A 20,528-nucleotide genomic window follows, 5' to 3' on the forward strand; every position below is an offset into this window, starting at 1 on the left:
GAGTGCCGCCGACTTATATAAAGAAAGTCCAGGAATCAATAAACAGAAGGCCAGCAACAAATTCGAAAAGGGAGGGAAGTTACAACACTTCTGCAGAGGAAGCTCCCGCGGCTAACACGCATGTGCTGGGGCTGGACCCCCCCCCCGCAGTGGTCAGGGAGGCGTAGGCTGAACCACACGGGACCCCTCGCACCCCTGAAGGGCAGCACTTACACTCGCCGTGGACCTGTGACCGCACACCCATGGGTGGGGGTTGGGAACAAAGGGAAGATCTGGGAAAGCAGGGCCTCCTTCCTCCTCGATGTAGCCGTTCCAGCCCCAAACATACGCCCGAGGGTCTCGCACCAGAACCAGAGCGCAGAGAAACGTGGACGGAAGATTCACTGCAGCCAGAAATGGTGCACCTGTGAGTCCAACAGGAAAATGGACTCTGACGTGTTCGCACAAAGAAGCATGATACGGCAGCAACGCTGGACCATAGCTCCTGCGTGAGTCCCCCCAGCAACGCTGGATGAGGACAGCAAAATGCAGGGTGACCCCTCAGTGCGACCCCCTTCCGCTCACCTGGGTGACGTCCTGAGAGCCATCCCGTGGAAGGCAGGGGCTGCAGGCCCGGGATACCACAGCCCGGCCCCTCTAGCTCTGCCACCTACTGCGGCAGTGTTTCCTCCTGGTTTGATGTGACATTTGAGTTGCCACATGTGAAGCGCCCAGAACACGGCCTGGCCCACGGATATCACCACGATGGGCCCCCGGCTAGGATGCGCAGGACGCCCGAGGCTGCACGGTTTAGGGACGGGCACGTGGGCCTTCTTTTCACTATTCTGTCCATCTTTCTGTCTGTTTCAAGCGGTTGATTGCATGGTTGCTTTGCTGGGGGCGCCTCGTTTTCACTTCAGCTCTTTTTCCTTCCCAAAGTTCATCTTGGGGCTTCCTTTCCAAACCACGCCCCCACCCCGAGCTCCAGGCCTTTAGGGCGACTCAGCACGGCCCTGGGAGAGTGAGAGCACGGGCCACGCGTGCTGCAGGGGACCTCCCCTGTAGTGCAGCGATGCCCCTTGGAAATTCCCCGCCTTCCCACTCTGCTGTGACCTGCCCAAGTTCCCTCCGGCAGCTTCTGTGCAGGTTGGCTTCCCTTTGCTCTCTAGCTCCGGTGACCCCGCTTCAGGGGCTCCGTGCCCCTATGGGCCACGCCAGGGGGCAGCTAGCAGGACGGCCCTTGTCCCCCAGCTCCTTCCGCAGGGTGGTGAGAACTGCAGACTCTGGGACCAAGGGCTCTGTCCAAACCCCACAGTGAGCCTGACCCTGCTCTGCTGGCCCCTGCCTGTTCCAGCCCCGCCTGGCGATAGGCGGGGGCCCCCCAGAGCCCCTCTCGGGGCGGTTTCTCTAGCCGGCTTGTGATTACAAATCCTCCGCCCTTCACCTTCAGACGTAAACCTCCCTGCCCTGCGCCGTTGCCCTGAGGACCAGGGAGCAAACGCTCAGGGCGCCCCACGCTCTCCCCTTCCCGTCCCGTCCCGTCCTGTCCTGGGGGAGGTCAGGGCCTACCCTCCGGGCCCCTCGCTCCAGGCACAACACGGCCTCCTGTCCGCAGGGTGCCTCCGGCACGTCCAGTTAGCTCGCCCGGGTGGCCCGGCCTCACGGCCCCAGCCCTGCCCTGCGCCTTTCCTTTGGGGCGCCCAGCCTTCCGGAGCCTCCTGCCTTGGCGTGGGGAGCAGGGCTCGGGTCTCCCCGGCTCTCCCCCTCCCGCAGCAGCTGTCGCGGAAGAAGACCTGCCTTGGCCGCCTTTGAGTGATGACCGGCTACCACCGTGTCCGGGAGCGGCCCCCCTATTAACCCCTCCTGACTGGGCGGGCGGGTCTCTGTCTGTCTCCTGCTGGGACGGAGCCGACAGCACAGGCCTCTCCAGGCACGCCCGGCACGAGGCCAGCTCTCCTGCTTCTCTGGGTGCTGCAGGCCTGAGGCACCCGGGAGCCATTTGTTGGCTGAGACCCAAGGTCCGTCTCCCAGCCCCCTGCTTCCCCCAACCCTGGAGACCCGGATGTCCTGGCCGAGAGGCGTCCGCTCTGCTGGCTGCTGCCGTGTCCTGGGGGAGGGCGGCCTTCGACCTCCAGACTATAGTCCAGCGCCCGCCTGGGGTGGGGTAGCAGCCCTTTCTGGGACGAGCAGGAAGAACGCCCAACGATGCCGCGCCGGTCACTTACATCCTTCAAGTGCGAGGAGCCTTCTGGAGGTCTCCCCGGGAGATTCCACGCGCTGATCTGTTAACACGTGGTGGTGACAGAGGGCGGAATTCACTCGCGCTAAGGACACTGGAAAAGGAACTGCAAAAGGTCTAAGTGGGGGGGCTTCCCTGGCGGTCCAGTGGTTAGGACTCTGCGCTCTCGCTGCCGAGGGCGTGGGTTCAGTCCCTGGTCAGGGAACTAAGATCCCACGCGGTGCAGCCAAAAAACAAATCTAAGTGGGAACAGCGTTCAGGACAGTAGAATGAGGTTCCGTCCTTGGGGACAGGGCGTGGGAACAACAGAAGGGTCAGCCCCACTCCGGATGGCCCTGCGCAGGGCTGGACTCTGCGGCGCGCCTGCTGTGCGGGCTGGCAGGGACGGCACGTCTGTGCTTTCCCCTCCACCCCCAGCAGCTCTGTGGGTCATCGGGTCCCGGAGAGTGTGCAGCAAACTGAGCCGCCACGAAGAAACGCTTCTCCTTACGCTTGTCCTGACTCAGCGCCGTTGGGGCGCCAAGGACACTGGCGATGTGCGGGGTGTCCCAGGGGAACAGCGGGGCTGAGGAGGGGCGTCTGGACTACGTGTCTCCCACGCCCAAGGGCGGGCGCCTCTCCAAACCCGGAGTCCTGCGTGACCCCAGGGGCAGCCCCATGCCGGACGCACCCCCCCAAACCCTGAGCCTCCCCGGGGCCCGTAGCGCCCACCTCCTTCTGCCCCAAACCTTTCCCTGGAGAAGGAGCCGATGCAGGCTGGCCCCAAACCCCATTTTCTGTTTGGAGCCGCAGAAAACGGGGTTGAGGGGGAGGGGTGACCGACAGCGCCTACCTGCCCGGCTGACTCCGGGCACTGAAGGTCCGTCCTGAGCCCAGGAGAACAGCTCCGTGTTGTGTCCGGATGGCACAGTCCCAGGGGGGCAGCCACCGCCCTGCCTTCCACGGCCTTGGGCTGGCCCAGTGGGTCAGCCTTCTTACAAAGTCCTGGGCAGGTGGGACCGACCGTTTCGTCAGACATCAGCGGAATCCTCCACCAGTGAGTGGTGATGTTTTAGCACCGTCTGCGGGGCAACTATGTCCCAGAGGTCTTCTGGTCCTGAGCCATGACTGAGGAGCTTGGGGTGGGGGGAGCGGAGGACCCCTGGGGCAGGCGAGCAGCGCCTTCTCAGACAGTGCACCCCTGCCCCGCAGCCCCCGGCCTCACAGTACTTGGAGTCCCTCCGCGTCTCTGACCCCTGGCAGGATGTCGGGGCTCCTGTAGGTGGACTATCCCCACCACCTGGTGGATCTGGAGCCCAGAGCACGCAACATCGCCCCCTTCCTCTGAGCTGTCACAGGACAATTCCATCTCGCCACTGTGGGTTCAGCCTTTGGGGAGCACTTTCAGACCCGCTGCTGGGCGGCCACTTGGACCAGGCTGTGCTCTCAGGCTCCACGCTGGGAGAAGACACGGGAGGCGAGCCCCCAGCGCAGGCCTGGGGTGTCATCCCATTTCCTAGTGGGGCTGTTCCTGTATGACCACCCCAAGCTCTCCCCTTGCTGTCTGGGGTGTGTATGTGTGCGTGTGTGTGTGCCAATACACGTGTGTATGGGGGGGGGGCGCCTGTAGGCATGTGCTGGTACTCGCATGCTCTGAATTCAGGATATATTTTTAAAGCTACATCGTGGGTAGACGTGTGCGCGCCAGGAGCGCCGGTCCCAGCCCGGCTTTCCCAGGTCTCAGGGTGGACGTGGGCCCATCCCCACTGCCGGCACCGGCCCCAGAGCAGAAAAGCACATACTCAGGGGCCGTTCCCAGAGCAGAAGTGACACCATGGTTCTTTTAGCTCGATTTATTTTCACAAGACAGACAAATCAGACCCTGGAATAGCTCTTGGTTCTGACAAGAGTTCTTTTCTTTATAAAGAAAAAGCGTTCCTGGGTTTTCTCCACAGAATGCATTTGTTTTTACAAAAAAATAGTTTTTGATATATACATGCCTACTTTGGAAACCTTGAGTCCTGGATGGCTTTTAAGACCCGCTTTTAGGCAGAGGGTCACTTAGCATGCTTTATGCACCAACAGACTTTTCTCCCTTGTTTCCGCCTGGCGGTTGCTCTCCTTCTCGATTTCCCTTCCGAAAGCAACTGACATGAAATGGAAAGGCTCAGAAAGTGTCCTCACGACAGCCTCGGGAGGGTCTGTTCAGGCGAGGACCCCGCGGGCCAGGATGTGCCTGGAGGGCCTTTCCTTCCCTGGGAAAACCCTCCGCAGACCAGAAGCAAAGGGACAGAAGGAGGCAGTCAGTCACTTTTTCTTGTAGCGGGGTTATTTTATCCCCCTCTTTCACAGCAGCAATTTTAATCAACGAGTATGATGCCCACAGCATTTTATCTAGAAAATACTGCCACTCAGGCAGGCTCAAGCACGCCTGCGTACAAAGTGACCTTCGCAAGCGCACGGCAAATGCAGCCAGTTTTACGGGATACAGGCTTTTAGAGTCGAAGTTATAGCTCCCCCCACTCCCTCCCCCCACAAGCTCCCACAGACCAAAAATACCGCTCTCCTCAACTACACAAAGCTGTAGCAAATTTGTAAAAATGAAGTGTACAAAAGGAAGCGTCCGTATAATACATTTGCACCCTGCATACAATGTATCACCCTTCGAAGCTGGCCAACGGTCAGGTACGGCAGAGGGTCGACAATAGAAAAAGAACCCCGACATCTGTCCCACACATTTGAGTCGATGGTTGGTGTGATTTTCCAAAGAGAGATATTTTCATTTACAGCTACAGTACTTGCTGACGACCCTTATGATTAAGAAGCCAGGTGAATTTCCCGGCGTTTAGGCAAGTATTATTTGATTGTCACCACGTACAATTCTGAGACAATAAATACAAGTAGATCAGATGCATTTCTTCATGGTATCAAGTAACTCCAGTTTAGTACAATTTAGTGCATTTCAGCATCTCGTTCACAGTTCAACTTCTGTCCAAAATACTTTTGCAACAAAAAGTTAAGAAACGGAAAAGTTTATGGGAAAAGAAAACTCCAAGTGAACTTGTCATCACAAAGCTTAAAACTTTAAAGTGATTCAATTGTCTTTGAAAAGAACACGCGGCTGCTGCCAGGTGTCAGCCACCCTGTGATTTCCTGGGCTCCCCGAAGCGCTCTTATGTCCAGAGCGTTTTGTGGGAAACGCCACCATTGCCAACGAGTTAGATAGTGGCTGAGGCCTGCGGTGAACTTAATTCACGTGTGTCCACCCCTTCCGTCAAGCAGAGTGCAGTGTGACATCTCCTACCCAAAACACGCCCTGCCTTTTCGTGTCCTGGCCCTGATACGCAAGGATGCAGAACCCGCAGGAACATCTGCACACACCCGGCAGCACCTCGTGGGACCAAGGCAGGGCCGTGGCTGGGGTGTGGCCGGCGCCATGGGCCACGCCCAGGTGCTGGGGAGAGGCTTGCCTTTGCTTTGGGAGCTAACTTGCTAGAGAGAGGGGCAGACACGTGGGCCAGGGACATGCTGTCTCCGGACGGAAGGCAGGTAGGCACGTCAGGCCCATGGTTTAACCCTAAGCCCGGTTACACTGCAGAGGGTTGAAAGCCACGCGGCACCCCTGCCCGCTGTGTCGCATGCCGGGGCTGCATGCAGCTGTGGGTGAGAAATTTGCAGCACGAATTCACACACAGGGTCGGACAATTCAGCTGAGAATCAGTTGGGCTGAGAAGATTCTATCTGGCTTGTCTACCGGTGTCTTGGGCAGAGACAAAGCAACATGCAGAGAGATACTTATTCTTCACCCCAAATCTGACACAAATGGGGGTCCCATGGGCACGGACAGCTTGGAGACGGCTCTTGGCCTACACGTGACTGCACGCACCGCTTTCTCCCCAGATCGATTTCGGTGCTCAGTAACTAGTGTGACAAAGAGCGTGTACCACGGTGCACACGGCGGGGACGGGGCAAACGGGGTGGAGATTCCAAACTGACTGGCGATCATGCCTGCACTGCCTTTGCAAGAAAGTTCTGTTCACGCCGCTGATTTGTGTCATTGCTGAGTGGTTTGTGTAGAGACCACTCTTCAGCCTGACTCTGTGCTTCTCAGGCAGGGGCTGTGGACAGACAGGGCCATGCATCCCGTACGCCGTCACCAAAGACCGGATGACCGGCATCACTTCTTTCTTTGGGGTTAAAACTCTTGTCAGTGGTCTCCCCGACCAGGTAAGCCTTTCCCCAGCGTCTGCTCACCTGCAGGAGTGAAGCCATCTCTGCTCAGTGCTGTCACAAAGACCCCGAGAGGGGCCAGAAAGTCCCCAGGTGCTGGTAGCTGTCAGAAGGTTACCATGAAATGCCACAGGCACCCTAGAAGCCCCCTGGAACTTCCCAGAGGGGACTGCTGGACACACGGGGAGGGCCCAGAAGCCAAACTCTACTCGCCAGGCTGCACCAGGATACGTGTGCAGGTGACAAAAGACATGTCACCGGGACCTGAGCTGAGAAACACGCCGGCCAGCAGCACCCCGGCTCAGAACTCAGCCTGTCGGGGCACTTGTGGGAGGGGCCCAAGGCCTGGGGCCCCGCCCTTTGTATATCTCCAGTGGGAGGGGGGCTGGCCCTGGAGGCTGCCCCTGCAGAGAGGTCAGCAAACACCACAGAAATTCCTTGCCCCGCCCAACCCAGGGCCTAGCATGTAGGCTGCCAACGACTTCAATCTAGAGCACACCCTCCCGGACTATGACAAGCACGACTGTCCCAACATCCAGCCTGAATTTGGACAATGGTAACATCAGAAACAAAAGGGGGTAAAGGAAAAGAAATAAGAAAAACACTGTTCTGAGATTTATTAATTTAAAAAATGAAAGGAGCCTCCCCTTCCCGTCCGAAGTGCATGAAAAGCAAAATCCACCCTCCAAAAAAAAAAAAAAAAACCCGAACATTCATGGTGTAGTTTTTATTGCTCTCAGAGGGCTTGGTATTCAAATGCACAAGCTAATCTTCGTTAAATCAGAAGGAAGTCACTGAGATTTAAAACCTACACGTGGTCTCAATCTCCATTCATCTAGGAGTCTTCACAGCTCCTCACTGACTCAATATAGAATTTACACATTGTGTGCTAATTTCAAGGGGAGGGAACGTAGCTGGGAAGCGAGAACTATTAATTCAATGGTAAAAGACCTAAATTTGCATCTTCCAGGTAATATGCCTTCACGGAAGTACCCTTCAACTTTTTCCTTTAAGATTTTTAGGGATTAGTGAATTAGCAAATGACATAAACACACAGAGACAGACGAGCAGTATACTGTGTGAGGAAAAGTAAGATCGAAGGCAGCCGCTCACCGCAGCCCCCCTGCTCGGTTGGGCTCCAAGGGAAGGGGGAGACGTGCTTTGTGGCAGAGGGAAGCTCTCTTCTGAGAAAGCACTTCAAAGCTGTCTTTCAACCTCACGAGGACTTGTGTGCACTCACTACCACTCATGAGCGAGCCCAGAACTGTGATTCGCTTCCCTGTGACCTTGGTCCCTTCACCAAGGTCACCATGCACAATTCAGTAGTGTCATTATGAAGGGTATATGCTGTTTCCATAAGTCTCCCAGAATGCATACTTAGGGCCAATGCATTGTTCCAGTTTAGTTTATACTGTTTTCCATGCCTCTTGCTTCCATCTTTTCCCCTAGAAAATTCAACCTGCCTCTATGCTGAACGCTGGTTACAGTATTATCAGAGATAACACCCATTATATTTCTTTCCCTTGCTAAAAAAGATGAGGGGAATGTGACTTAAAAAAACCAAGTTGAACGTTTAAGACGAAAGTCCGATGCAGGCAGGGTGACAGTGGAATGGCCTGGCGGAGTGCGGGGCTCCAGCGGGAGCGGGGAGGGCGTCCCAGTCGCCCCACTCTGCCCAGCAGCCCGGCCAGGCCATTGGCCAAGCGCGCACGAAATACCTCCCTCTGAGGAAGAAACGGCTCCCACCAGGGCAGCAGGCTGAAGGGGACGAGGTCAGGGCACTCCGGTCACCCTCCCCCAGGACAAGTGCATCTGCTCGGAAGGGGGGTGGCAGCGGAGGGGAAGGCTCACCACCTCTAGCTTCCATTAGGAAGTTGAGAGCCATCAACAGATCAACTGTGAAAATAAAATCTCTAAAAGCTCCGTGTTAACAGTCTCCTTTAGAAGACAGGATGATGGTGACACTGCCTTTTCAAAAATCCAACAGTCCTGCGGGCTGCGGGCGGAGGTCTCCCCGGCTCCGGCCGGCTGGGGAGGGGGCCGCCCTGCACCCGGCGGGGTGACCGGGTGGGACAGAGGAGCTGAGCTCCAGGCACGGGAAGGACTCGACATCTCACCGAGTTCTCGGGCTCCACTCGCTTTAAAACCGATTTAAGGTGTGTCAGGCAGGCTTAGGTGGGAAGCGCGAGGACGCTCCGGAAACGACCAGGGGGCGTGTCCCGCCGCCAGCCCCGCCCAGTGTGCTTATCGCCGAGGGGACGTCCCCAGGCCCCGCCCCCATTGCCTGGAATCGAGGTGCCAGCAGGTCGGGACCGGCGGGTGCTCTGGGGACGCCGGGACCCGCGCACACCGTCCCGGGGGCGACGGGGGAAGGGAGTTTGCAGGGAGAACAGGGGAGGAGGCGAGGGGCAGGGGGAAACTCCCGAGATAACGGATAAAAACCAAAAACTGGATCTAAGTGTGAGAAGAGAAAGCATCCAAAAGTTCCCTGTCAGGCAGAGCTCTAGAGAGACGGCAGCGGCGACACCCGTTGTCCCGGGAGCAGCGGCGACACCCGTTGTCCCGGGAGCAGCGGCGACACCCGTTGTCCCGGGAGCGGGTCCCCCGGGCCGCTCTGCCGGCAGCGGACGCGCAGGTGCGAGGCTGGCGTCTGTCTCCGTCTGCAGGCCTTCCGACTGCTTTGCTCTTGGCTCAAGTTTTATTGGTCAGTATTAGTCACCAGTTAATAAGAAAAATAGTTTCTAAGTGTCTTTTTTCCCCACCCCCGCTCTGTGTGTGGTGTTGTTTTTAATTGAGTTAATTGGATACCACGGTCAGGTGTGTGTGTGTTCAGTCACAGCCGTTCATTATTCCTTTTTCTTAAATTCTTGGTTTCCATAGCTGGAGCCTTTCTCTATCTCAGTCACTCCTATCAGTCGGCGGACTCCAAAGGAAGCTTTAAAATAGGAAACAGGTGAGGTTAGACCGATAGCTGGCAAGCTGGAAACATCGTCATGGGGGCGGGCGGACCTTCGGCCTCAGACTTCCCTGGGGGGGGGGGGCAGGCCGGCCTTCTCCCCTCCTCCGCCCCTCCCTGCCCTGCCCACTCAGCCTGTCCCGGGAGGCGGCCAGCTCTGCTCCCCCACCAGCCCGGGGGAGTGTGCGCCCGCTGCGGGGTGCAGTTCTCAGCCAGGGCTGAGGGCCGTAGTGCCCAGCCAGGTGCCCGACAGACCGGGTGCCCAGCAGTGCACTCAGGGCTGCAGGGCCTCGAAAGCGTCCCGGGAACCTCAGCCCATCACACCAGCCCACGCCCCTAACTGCCCGAGCTCAAACCGGTGGCCCAGGCCCTCCCCACACAGCTCTTAGAAGGAGATGCCAGGCGGGCGGATGGCCGGCCAGCTTTCTGGACAGATGGCCCTGGAATCTGGCTGTGGCCTTCACGGCCCTGTGGCTCAGTGGCCAGAGCAGCTCTCTGAGGCCGGCAAGGCTCAGGTTGCATCCCGGCTCCCAGGTGACCATCTCCAGGCCTGGGCGCCGCAGCCGGCACATGGAAGACTCCCAACCTCAAGCCGCGCCGTCGCGCCCGTGCATTACCTGCCCCGACAAACCCCAGGAACGTCAGGATCAGAAGAGGAGACCCACTGGCAAAGACGCCTAAGACAAAACTGAAGAGAGGAGACAGGAGAAGTGTGGCCCAGAAGAGGAAGTTCAGGAGTGTCCACGGCCGCCGGGCGGGTTTGAACTGCTCCCCCGGAAACACGCCTTTCTGGTTATACATCTCCTGCAGCGCATCCTGAAACAGTCGACCGGTGTGCTGTTGTTACAACCCCACAGTGAAAAGGGACTCGACCTATAAATAAAGTGGACGGGCCATGCAGGCTGCGGGTGGGAGATGCAGTTCGCATGACCTTCGTGGAGAACCTCGGTGGCCTCTACCGAAAGCTTGAAAAATACAAACCCTTCGACAGGGCAGCTTTCCTAGGAAAATTATCAGCCGGTGCCTGGTGCGCGACACGCACCTTCAACACCCAGGACTGCGGTGTCGGCCGGCCCCCACTGTCTCCTGTGACATCTCCAGGGCGAGGGTGGCGGCCACCACCTGCTGGGAGTCCAGCGGCCTGGCGTCACCCCCCGCTGGTTTTGTCACCCACAGAAAGCTATTGAACCTCTCCTTCCTCCGTGTCCTGGTGGCTAATGATGGGAGGACAGAGGACCGGGTGAGGACATGAGAGCACCCTCAACAGGGAAACGGGACACACGCTCAACACCGAGCACCAGCTGCCTGAGAAACTGCGACGATGACATAGATTCCTCTGTGGCCACGACACGTCACATGCTAACAAGGAGATACACTCACGATAGTTTGTTTTCTGGAAGAAGTTAAGTGCCACGCAATTCCGCTTAAGTGAAAATATGAACGCCTACGTATTTGTCTAGGACGGAGTCTGCGAAGTTGCACACCCACAGGAGCTGAGTTACCCGGGGAGTCAGTCTCACCTGTCCTCATTTTTCTTCTCTTTTATTTTCTGCAGTTAGCTTTCTACAGCTGTGTTGTGTATTACATAAAAACAGGGCAGGGGGATTAACAAACACCCAGCCTCGCAGCCTCTTCCAGCTTGTGGTCAGGCACCAACTGTCCCTGCTGGTCGGCGGGGCACGGGGCAGGCGCCACAGGTGCTGTGCGGTCAGGAGCCACTGCGACCCTTATGCCCATGTGTACCCTCCGGGCGACCACATGAGCCCCCACCAGAAGGCCCTCCCCCGTGCAGCCCCAGAGCGTCTTCAAGCCCGCTCGCTCGGCCAGCTCCGCTCTGACCACCTGCCCCACGCAGACGGGCCATGCCCTCCTTCTGCTCCTGGAGCACCTGTCGGTGGGCAGGGGGAAGCAGGGGCGCCCTGGGGCTCTCGGCGAGCTCACGGGTCAGGTGAACCGGGCCCGGAGGCCACCCAGAGACAAGAAGGCAGGACCTAGCCCCGCAGGAGAGTCCACTGTGCTTACAGATTTGCACCAAGTTTGTGACAGACCTTTTGATCACCTGAATAAAACACACACACACACACACACCCGCTCTCCTGGGGAGGGACCTGCCACACACACTGCTGCTTGTGTCACTCAGACATCACGTCCTTTCTCCTAACCCTGACGCCTTGCTTCACCAATCTCCTCTTTCCTCTTTCTAACCTCTGTTGAACGTGCTTATTGTGGAACTTTAGAGAAACTGACCCCACCTAAACCATCAACACCTCCAGCCTCCCTTACCGTTTTCCAGTCCCTCCCTCGCCCTAGCCCTCGGGGGCTCCAGGCCCTCTGTCATTACAGGCCCCTTTCCTTCACCAACCCCACCTGGTGAGCACAGCAAGCATGGAGGAGCATAGCGGGGGGGCAGAGGCCGGGAGACCTGGGGACAGTTCCACCCAGAGGATAGTCACCTCCTCCTCAGGACCTTAGTTCCCACATCTGCAAAATGGGGAAACTGTCTGGAATGACCTTCAAGGCCCTTTGGTGACACCGAGCTCTGTTTCCACATTACAACCGGAGCTCACTGGTAAGTGACCAGAGGCGTCAGTGTCTCCGGAAACACGTGTGTTACAGCAGGACCAGAGCACCCAGTTTGGCTGCTTCAGGGTCTGCGTATTCCCTGGCAGGGGGCAATGGGGCCGAAGGCGGTGCAGACCCCCTACTCACAAGACGGGGAGAAAGGGCTTCTCGTGCTCGGCTGGGGACATAACGGGCAGGCTCTCTGAAGCACAACTTAGAGACATTTCACAAGGGACCAGAGCCTCCTACCACCAGTCACAGCGTTAACATCTGGCAGAAACGCTCCCACACGTGCCCTGCCGCGTGGGGAACAGCAGAAAGTTCATAAATAGTTCATAAATGTTCACAGGTAGGAAGACGACGAGCCAAAACGGGGCGTCATCACATGGGAAACACACACAGTGGAGCACAGCATCTAAAGGGGTGAATTAAAGCTATGTCAACGCTGAAAGATGTAACAGACAATGGTCACTAAAAACAGAACGGGAGAACGTGACACACAGTGCGGTCCCTGATGCAAATTACAATATAAGTGACATGAAAAGCGATAAAAAATGTATATGTTTCAATATTATGGAAAAACATAGCAAATAATAGAAAATACCCAAATAAATCAGTTATGTCAAAACCTGTCACTTGCTGTATTTGCATCAGGTTGTTTTAGAAAGTAACCCTTAGAGATGAAGACAAGGCCTGTGGTCCATCCCCGCCAGGAGCCATCACACTTCAGCGGGTGGTCTCCATCCCCAGGAAGGGCTTACACCTGCAGCCCTGTGCTCAGGTACCTCTACGCTAATGCACGGTACTGCGCCTGCGCTGGGTGATTTTCTGAGAATAGCATCACATTATACGCCTGTTGCAATCTGCTTTTCTTTACACCTACTTTCTCAAGATTCATTTAGGTTGATAATGTGCAGTTCATTCATTTTAACTGACTCACAGGTAAATGAATACACATGCATAATGTATCTATTTCCTAATAATGCACTTCTGGGTTATTTCTCATTTCCTGCTAAACAACTACTGTTGATTGCAAATGTCACTCTTTGTAAGAGTTTCAAACTTTTTTAAAAAAAATATTTATTTATTTGGCTGCGTCGGGTCTTAGCTGTGACACGCGGGATCTTTCGTAGCGGCGCGCAGGCTTCTCTCTAGTTGTGGCGCATGTGCTCCAGAGCGCCGTGGGCTCAGTAGTTGCAGCACACGGGCTTAGTTTCCCCGCAGCATGTGGGATCTTAGTTCCCCGACCAGGGATCGAACCCACGTCCCCTGCATTGGAAGGTGGATTCTTAACCACTGGACCACCAGGGAAGTCCCTTCAAACTTTTAAAACTTGACCCTGATCCGGAGATGCGTTCTCTTCTGCAGCCTCGTGCACACAACGTCTTTCTGTGCATCCACCATGTGATGCACACACACTCTATCCCTTTTTATTTAGGTTTCCTTCTCTTCTGGAGAGTTCTATTGTTCTTGGAAATCACACACTTCATCCAAGTTTTCAAATGGAGGAGCATAAAGCTGTCGTACTGCTCATACCACTTTCACTCCTTGCTCTTTGGTTGTGTCACTGTTTTTGTTCCCATTAATGCCGGCACTCTTTTTTAATTGGTCAGTCTTGCCCAAGGCTTTCTATTTTATTAATATTTTTAAAGAAAAGCTTTTGGTGCAGTAGATTCACTCTTTTGTAGCTTTGCTTTGTGCTTCAATAACTTACGCTATTTTTACTTTCTTTGTTCTCTCTCTGGGTTTACTCTATCTTGTGTATGTTTGTATAATGTATATGTGTGCATATGTGTACACACATATATGTACACTGTATACATTCTTTGTATCTATCCTATTCCAGACTTGGGTTTCTTGAAGCTGACGAAACCCATGTTCATCAATTTGAGAAGTTTTTTGTTTGTTTTTTTTTTTTTGCAGTACGCGGGCCTCTCACTGTTGTGGCCTCTCCCGTTGCGGAGCACAGGCTCCGGACGCGCAGGCTCAGCGGCCATGGCTCACGGGCCCAGCCGCTCCGCGGCACGTGGGATCTTCCCGGACCGGGGCACGAACCCGCGTCCCCTGCATCGGCAGGCGGACTCTCAACCACTGCGCCCCCAGGGGAGCCCCAATTCTAGAAGTTTTATGGTCATCTCTGACAACTGCTCTTCACCATTCTTCCCACCTTCTCCTCTGGACTCCCTAATTGTTACATTCTGGACGTCTGTTTATCCTCTAGATCTTTTAGACTTCCTTTTTACATTTTCGCTCCCTCTGCGCTGCATTCTGAGTGATGTCCTCAAAGCCTGCCAGCTCGCTAATTCTCTCTTGAGCCGCATCTCATCTGCCGTCAGTTAGTAGACTTCTCACGCCTGCACATCTCACCTGGTTTTTCTCAAAGCTGTCTCATTCTTTAATCGGTCTTGTTCTTCTGTTTTCAATCCCTTCTTTTTTGCTTAATCATTTCAAACATACTGATTTGAGCCTGCCTGGTAGTTCCATTAGCGGAAGTTTCGGGCGGGTTTAATTCTTCTGTCTGCTGTACTTGCCCATCGTGGGTTTTGGTTATGCGTGCATCTCCAGCAGAATTGTTCTCAAGAAATCTCGGGCTGCTTAGGTTTGGAGTCGTGTTCTTCTAGTTTTCCATGTGCTTTTCTCAGGGGCTCTAGAGAGATTCACCTAAAACCACTTTTTATACGGATACTTTGAGCTACGCTGTTAGCATAACTTCAATCCCCACAGCTGTTTGAGGACAGTGTTGTGATTATGAATTACCAGGGAGACGTTTAGAGACCAAGGGGGGAAAGGCAACTTCAAAGTCACTTCCTGTGCTGGCAGTTACATTTTCCAGTTTAACCACCTGAGGGCAAAACTCCCAGGGGGTCTCAGCTTCATAAGGGTCTTCAGTTCCAACTTCCAGCCCCAAGTGAGGTCAAATCTTTGTTCTCTGCTTCCATGCAGGCATTAAAACTCAAGCCTTCAGGTTGGGTGGACCAGCAAACTCCTGGAGCTTCAGCTCACAGCCTTCCCACCTGGATTTCAGTCCCACCTCCTCTTTTGCTCCCTAGAGATTTCCCTTCCTTTCTTCAGCACTTGTCAATGCGTCTAAAAGGATATGTGTTTTATACTAGAAGGACTTTCTGATTATCCAAGCCTCCCCTATTGCTGAAGATGATAACCTAGTGTCCTGTTTGTTTGTGTGTATAAAATAAACTTTATACACACAGTTGAAAGGCGGGGGTGAGGCATGTTGGGGGGGATGGAGGAGGGACCGGGTGGGGTCATCATAAGAAGCCTGTCCCATCATCTATATTGTGCCTTACCTATTAAATCATATATATACACATACACACGTACATAATGCGTGTTATATGTCTCATTTCTTTACATGAAAAAATGAAACAAATGTGATAAAATGTTATTGCCAATGGTTATACAAGCATTATGATATCCATTACACTTTTCTCTAGTTTGTTAATTCCTCAAAAGTTAGGAAAAATGAAAGACGAAGAAGAGGATTGGAAAGAAGAAGTTGAGAGTGGCACGGCACTCCTGTCTCCAGAGGAAGCCAATGTGCTACCTGCCTGCCCTGTTAGCTGCCCCTCTGAAACCTCTTCGTAAGACCCCGAGAAGAGGGTGGGTGTGGGGAGAGCTGAGCGCCTTTACCTTCTCCTGGTAGAGTTTATGAAGCCACTGAGCCGCTTCCTTTTCATCCAGCGGGATCTCTTCCAGAGGAAATCTCCTGTTTTATTAAGAAGATTGAAAGCAAAGTCAATTACCAGATGACATCAAACTGAAAAGAGGAAAAATAAATCATTATACATCAGGGTTACTTGTCAGCCCTGCCTTTTCTATTCAAATCTGACTCTCAATTTCTAAAGACACACACACATCAAAGTAACTTCTCGGGCATTCCCCCATGCCTGGTGGGACTGCAGGGAACCACGGAGGGGCCGGGAGGTGCTTCGTGTGCCCGGGAGCGCGGAAGCCTCGCCCGGGGACACCCAGAAGCACTGAGCTGAGCAGATTACGCCCCCAGCTCCGTTGGGAACACTGACCGTTCATTAAGCAGTTTTGGTCTTTCTTAATAGTTTGTTCTTTGGGAGTGACCACAGCTGAGTGTCTGTTATGAGGCAAAGAAGAGTTTGTGTTTCACAAATGAAATCCATTTGCTTCAAGTATGAAAAGCAGTAGAGATTTCGAAACTTTAATCTCAATTAACAAACGGCTGGCATCAATGATGACACTGACCTCTGTGCAAGCCCTATCGCCAGCTGAATTACCAGCCCCACCAGGGGAGGCGTCTACCCGGTAACACAAGGAGGGCAAGGACCGCTTTCTACGGCAACTGTAGTACCTCGGGATCGCCAGAAGGGGCCGCTGAGCGCACGTGTGAGCAACAGTAATTTAACAAGGGACCGCGGTCATCCTGGGGGCTGGCTGCCCACCTCAGAGGGCCCAGGGTGAGAGCAGAGCCACGAGAAAAGTCCACGGCCAGAGGCAAATCTCCATGTTTTCAGGGATCTCAACGTTTTTGGTTTTTAAAATAAATTTATTTTTATTTATGTTTGGCTGCGTTGGGTCTTCGTTGCTGCGCACGGGCTTTCTCTAGTTGTGGTGAGCGGGGGCTACTCTTCGGTGTGGTGCTTTTCATTCCGGTGGCTTCTCTTGTTGCGGAGCACGGGCTCTAGGCGCGCAGGCTTCAGTAGTTGTGGCCTGCGGGCTCTAGAGTGCAGGCTCAGTAGTTGTGGCGCACAGGCTCAGTAGTTGTGGCATGCAGGCTCTAGAGTGCAGCCTCAGTAGTTGTGGCGCACAGCCTCGGTAGTTGTGGCACACGGGCTCTAGAGAGCAGGCTCAGTAGTTGTGGTGCACGGGCTCTGTAGTTGTGGCTCGTGGGCTCTAGAGCACAGGCTCAGTAGTTGTGGCACACAGGCTCAGTAGTTGTGGCTCGCAGGCTCTAGAGCGCAGGCTCAGTAGTTGTGGCACGCGGGCTCTAGAGCGCAGGCTCCGTAGTTGTGGTGCACAGGCTTCTTATTATGGTGGCTTATTGTGTTGTGGAGCACGGGCTCTAGGCGCGTGGGCTTCAGTAGTTGTGGCACACAGGCTCAGTAGTTGTGGCACGCAGGCTCTAGAGTGCAGGCTCAGTAGTTGTGGTGCATGGACTCAGTAGTTGTGGCGCACGGGCTCTAGAGTGCAGGCTCAGTAGTTGTGGCGCACGGGCTCAGTAGTTGTGGCTCGCGGGCTCTAGAGCACAGGCTCAGTAGTTGTGCAGCACAGGCTTAGTTGCTCTGCTGCATGTGGGATCTTCCCGGACCAGGGCTCGAATCCATGTCCCCTGCATTGGCGGGCGGATTCTTAACCACTGCGCCACGAAAAAGCCCAAAGCCCTACCTTCTTGTCTCTAAAAGTTGAGAACTTTGGATTTTGTGGGTTATACCGACCCATCTTTACCATCCGTCTTGTAAAACTTCCCAGTTTTACAAGCACACACACAAGCAGACATCCGAGCGATTCTGGGCCACATGTCACGCAGCCTCTGGGAGACTCCGCTGTACGCTCAGAGGAGACAAGAAGACCTAGAACCTCCTAGTAAACAAAACGGTTTAACTCTGTGGACCCGAAAGGTGCTGGGGACCTCCAGGAGTACACGGTGAGAAGTAGCGCTTGAAGGGTTTGCCACAGGTGCCGTCTCAGGAAGGAAAGGAAGTTGGAAGGGGTCTGTCCACAGAGGGATGACGGCCCAAAGTGTCAAACTCATGTGACTGTTCTCCCCTGATTTCACATTACCACATACAGGTTCTGTTGTATGTCTGTTATATGCAGGACAAAATATATAAAATAAGAGTTTTAAATGATGAGATAAAACATAAATACAACTCTGGAGTTGACTCCACTTTGAGGACGCTGGCCCCAACTGCCAGCATGGACGCAGGAGAGCCTCAAGTCACCATCCCCAAGGCCCCGGCCATGCCCAGTCTCAGGCCCCCGGGGAAATGAGGCACAACTCCACTGGGTCACGGGAACCTTGTCTTCTTTGATCACAGGTATGTTTTGGACTCACTGGGATATTGCTTTCACTCAAGACACCCGTTTGGTAATACAAAACAATAAGTTGAAACTTTTAGAAATTCTAAGAATATATTTATTAAGATACGATTGGGTGAAATATAGCCTCACATTTTCCGCAACAAAGGGGAAAACGAGCACATTAAAGCACCACTCCTCTCCAGCTGGAGCTGGGTGCCCACGGGGAGGGGCGCTATAGCCTGGAGGGTGGTGTGAGCATTGGCCTGCAGCTGCACCAAGCAGGCTCCCCCAGCTCTGCCACCTACCAGCTCTGATCGCAGGCGGCCTTTAAGGCTGCCAGAGCCCTCCTAGCCAGGGACAAGAGCAGGGTCTGCCTCTGAGGGCTCCCGTGAGGATGACCGGGACCATCCAGGGCCCCAGAAAAATCACCCGTTCCCTGTTGGCCACCAGTGGTCAGCCCCCGGCCAGGGGTTCTAGAGAGCTAAGGGCAAGGGTCCTGGGCTCTCCCTTGATCCCGGGATGGAATAAGAGACCCTACAGCGACTTTGAGCTAGTCCTCTGTGAACGTCAGAGGGAAAAAGCCACCCAGCTTCCTGTTTATCTTCACAAAATTATTCCTGGAAACTTCCTACACTGGGGCAGCAGAACTGAGTGGTATTTTTTTTAAAACTTGTCCTGGCTCAAGCTCTCAAGAAAGAGGGCCGGTCAGAGCCTCCTTGGGTCAGAGTAACCAGGATGGACACCAAGTTGGTGGCAGTCAGTGGCCGACACGGGGCCGACACGGGGACGGGGCTATGTGGTTTATACACACAGGAATGTCCTGCCTTTCTGGGCACATGTGAGTGAAACAGGAGACTGGCGAGTTCAAACAGGATGACCCAGACAACACGTGGACCCGGAAGGCCTGCCTGGAATTAGGCCTGGAGCTGGAATCAGGTCAGAGCGCCACTTAATGAACAGAGCAGCCCCCGGGCTGTGCTTTAAGGTAAAAAGACTTCTGGGTGGATCATCTTCTCTTCACCAGGCAGAAAACCATCGAGCATCAGAGCGTGGCGTGGCGGAGAGACACAGCGACCTCCGGCCACAGCCCTAGTCCCTGCCCTTGACCTTGTGTTACAGACATGGAGCCCGCTCTCCCAGTGGAGCCTCAGGCTCTGCCGGTGGCCCTGGACGTCTGGACATTTCACAAAGACCACGAGTCACTCGGGATGGAACCCCAAAGGGATTCTGTTCCCCTCTGACCTTGAAATCCCTGCCCCTCTGGGCCAAAGCCACCAGTGCCAGCAAAAGTCACTCCATAAGCCGTGCAGCGGCAGGCCGTCATGTTCCTGGGGAGGGAGACCCTGCACTGATCAGCTCAGAGAGATGCGGGTTTCTATCGGGGTGAAAGGTCAGCACCGTGGGGGGGCGGGGAGGGGGCGGAGTCAGCCACAAGGGCTTCCCCGGAGGAGGGAGGACAGGGTGCAGGTGGCCTCTCCCATTATGGCCCAACAAACTGGAGAGAAAGACGGTCACTTTGCCATTTCCCTTCCTCTGCTCCCAGAGTGGCGCCGGAGCCCCGCCCGTCGAGCAGGTTTCTGCCCCCGCAGCAGTGAATCCTTTCAGAAGCTCCGTTCTCTCTGATCCCTCTACCCCCTTACTGTGCATACACGCAATAAATGCTCACTGCACAGACCAACGGGAATAGCTTCCGATAACCTGGGGGCATTTTAAGGGCCATGTGGGGCCCCTCCTCGGGCTGAGTTTCTCTTCTGGGGCATCCTCGGGTGTCCCACGGGGGCCATCCAGAGCTGCCCTGCGTTCACCAGATCAGTGCGGGCGGGGCTGCCTCTGAGCCAATGGGGTGGAGGCTGGCTGGGTGGACCCTCCCAGCTCAGACCAGGCAGCCAGGAGCCGGAAGCCCAGCATGTGGCCCTGACCCCACCTTCTCTCCCAGGTGGTCTGCGTGGCTGTACACCATGAAAAGGGGGACACGTGTGCGTCCCATTCAGACGGGGACAGCTTGTCCTTCTCCTATTAAAGTCCTACTTGCTGTCCAAGTTTTAGCTCAGAAGCCTCCTCCAAAAGGCCTCTGCTCCCTCCACTGGGAGGGGTCACGCCTCCCTCGGAGCTTCTGGAACATTCCTCGTGTAAGTCGCACCCGCTCCTTTGCTCTGTACTGTCCCCACCGTGTGCCCGCCCTGGAGGGTGGAATGCCGGCCACCTCTACATGGAGGCCGCCGGGAGGCAGCCAGGAGGTGGGAGGAGCTGGCCCCAGTCCCACCCACCTGCCGGCCCCGCCCCTGTGGGCACCTGTCTGCTCACCTCACACACATGTCCGCCTCGTACTTCTTCCCGTAGAGGATCCCCAGCAAAGACGGGTTCTTGTTTCCTCGGAAGTTCAGTGTGACGTCGTAGACAGCTGCGACTGCAGGGAGAGGGGCAGAGGGTGACAGGTGCCAGCTGACATCCTGCAGCAGGGCCACTGCGGCTCCTGACCTGGATTGCTCCATTTGCCACTTCTCCTCTCTTATTGGGGCATTTAGTTGAGTCACCTCTACCGTACTTACGGGCACGTTCGTGTTTAAAGCGACC

The 20,528-nt window shown here is 55.1% G+C and overlaps 1 protein-coding gene across 3 annotated transcripts in view; it reads right to left on the minus strand.

Annotated features, from left to right (window-relative positions):
• Nucleotides 1–4,043: 4,043 nt before the first annotated feature.
• Nucleotides 4,044–20,528, minus strand: part of AGPAT3 (1-acylglycerol-3-phosphate O-acyltransferase 3) — a 95,993-nt gene continuing 79,508 nt past the window's right edge. The window contains exons 7-10 of one of the 3 annotated variants that reach the window (XM_030835536.2): nucleotides 20,259–20,361; nucleotides 15,594–15,669; nucleotides 10,001–10,199; nucleotides 4,044–9,362 (exon numbers count right to left, since the gene is read on the minus strand). In XM_030835536.2, coding sequence (XP_030691396.1) covers nucleotides 9,274–9,362; nucleotides 10,001–10,199; nucleotides 15,594–15,669; nucleotides 20,259–20,361 — 467 coding nt within the window. In that variant the 3' untranslated portion in view covers nucleotides 4,044–9,273. Of the gene's footprint in view, nucleotides 9,363–9,515; nucleotides 10,200–15,593; nucleotides 15,670–20,258; nucleotides 20,362–20,528 lie in introns of those variants that run through there. The other 2 variants (XM_060297709.2, XM_030835534.2) reach the window with 2 other exon arrangements.

This window comes from Globicephala melas, chromosome 4, assembly GCF_963455315.2.
Source record: "Globicephala melas chromosome 4, mGloMel1.2, whole genome shotgun sequence".
In the NCBI taxonomy this organism is placed as follows: domain Eukaryota; kingdom Metazoa; phylum Chordata; class Mammalia; order Artiodactyla; family Delphinidae; genus Globicephala; species Globicephala melas.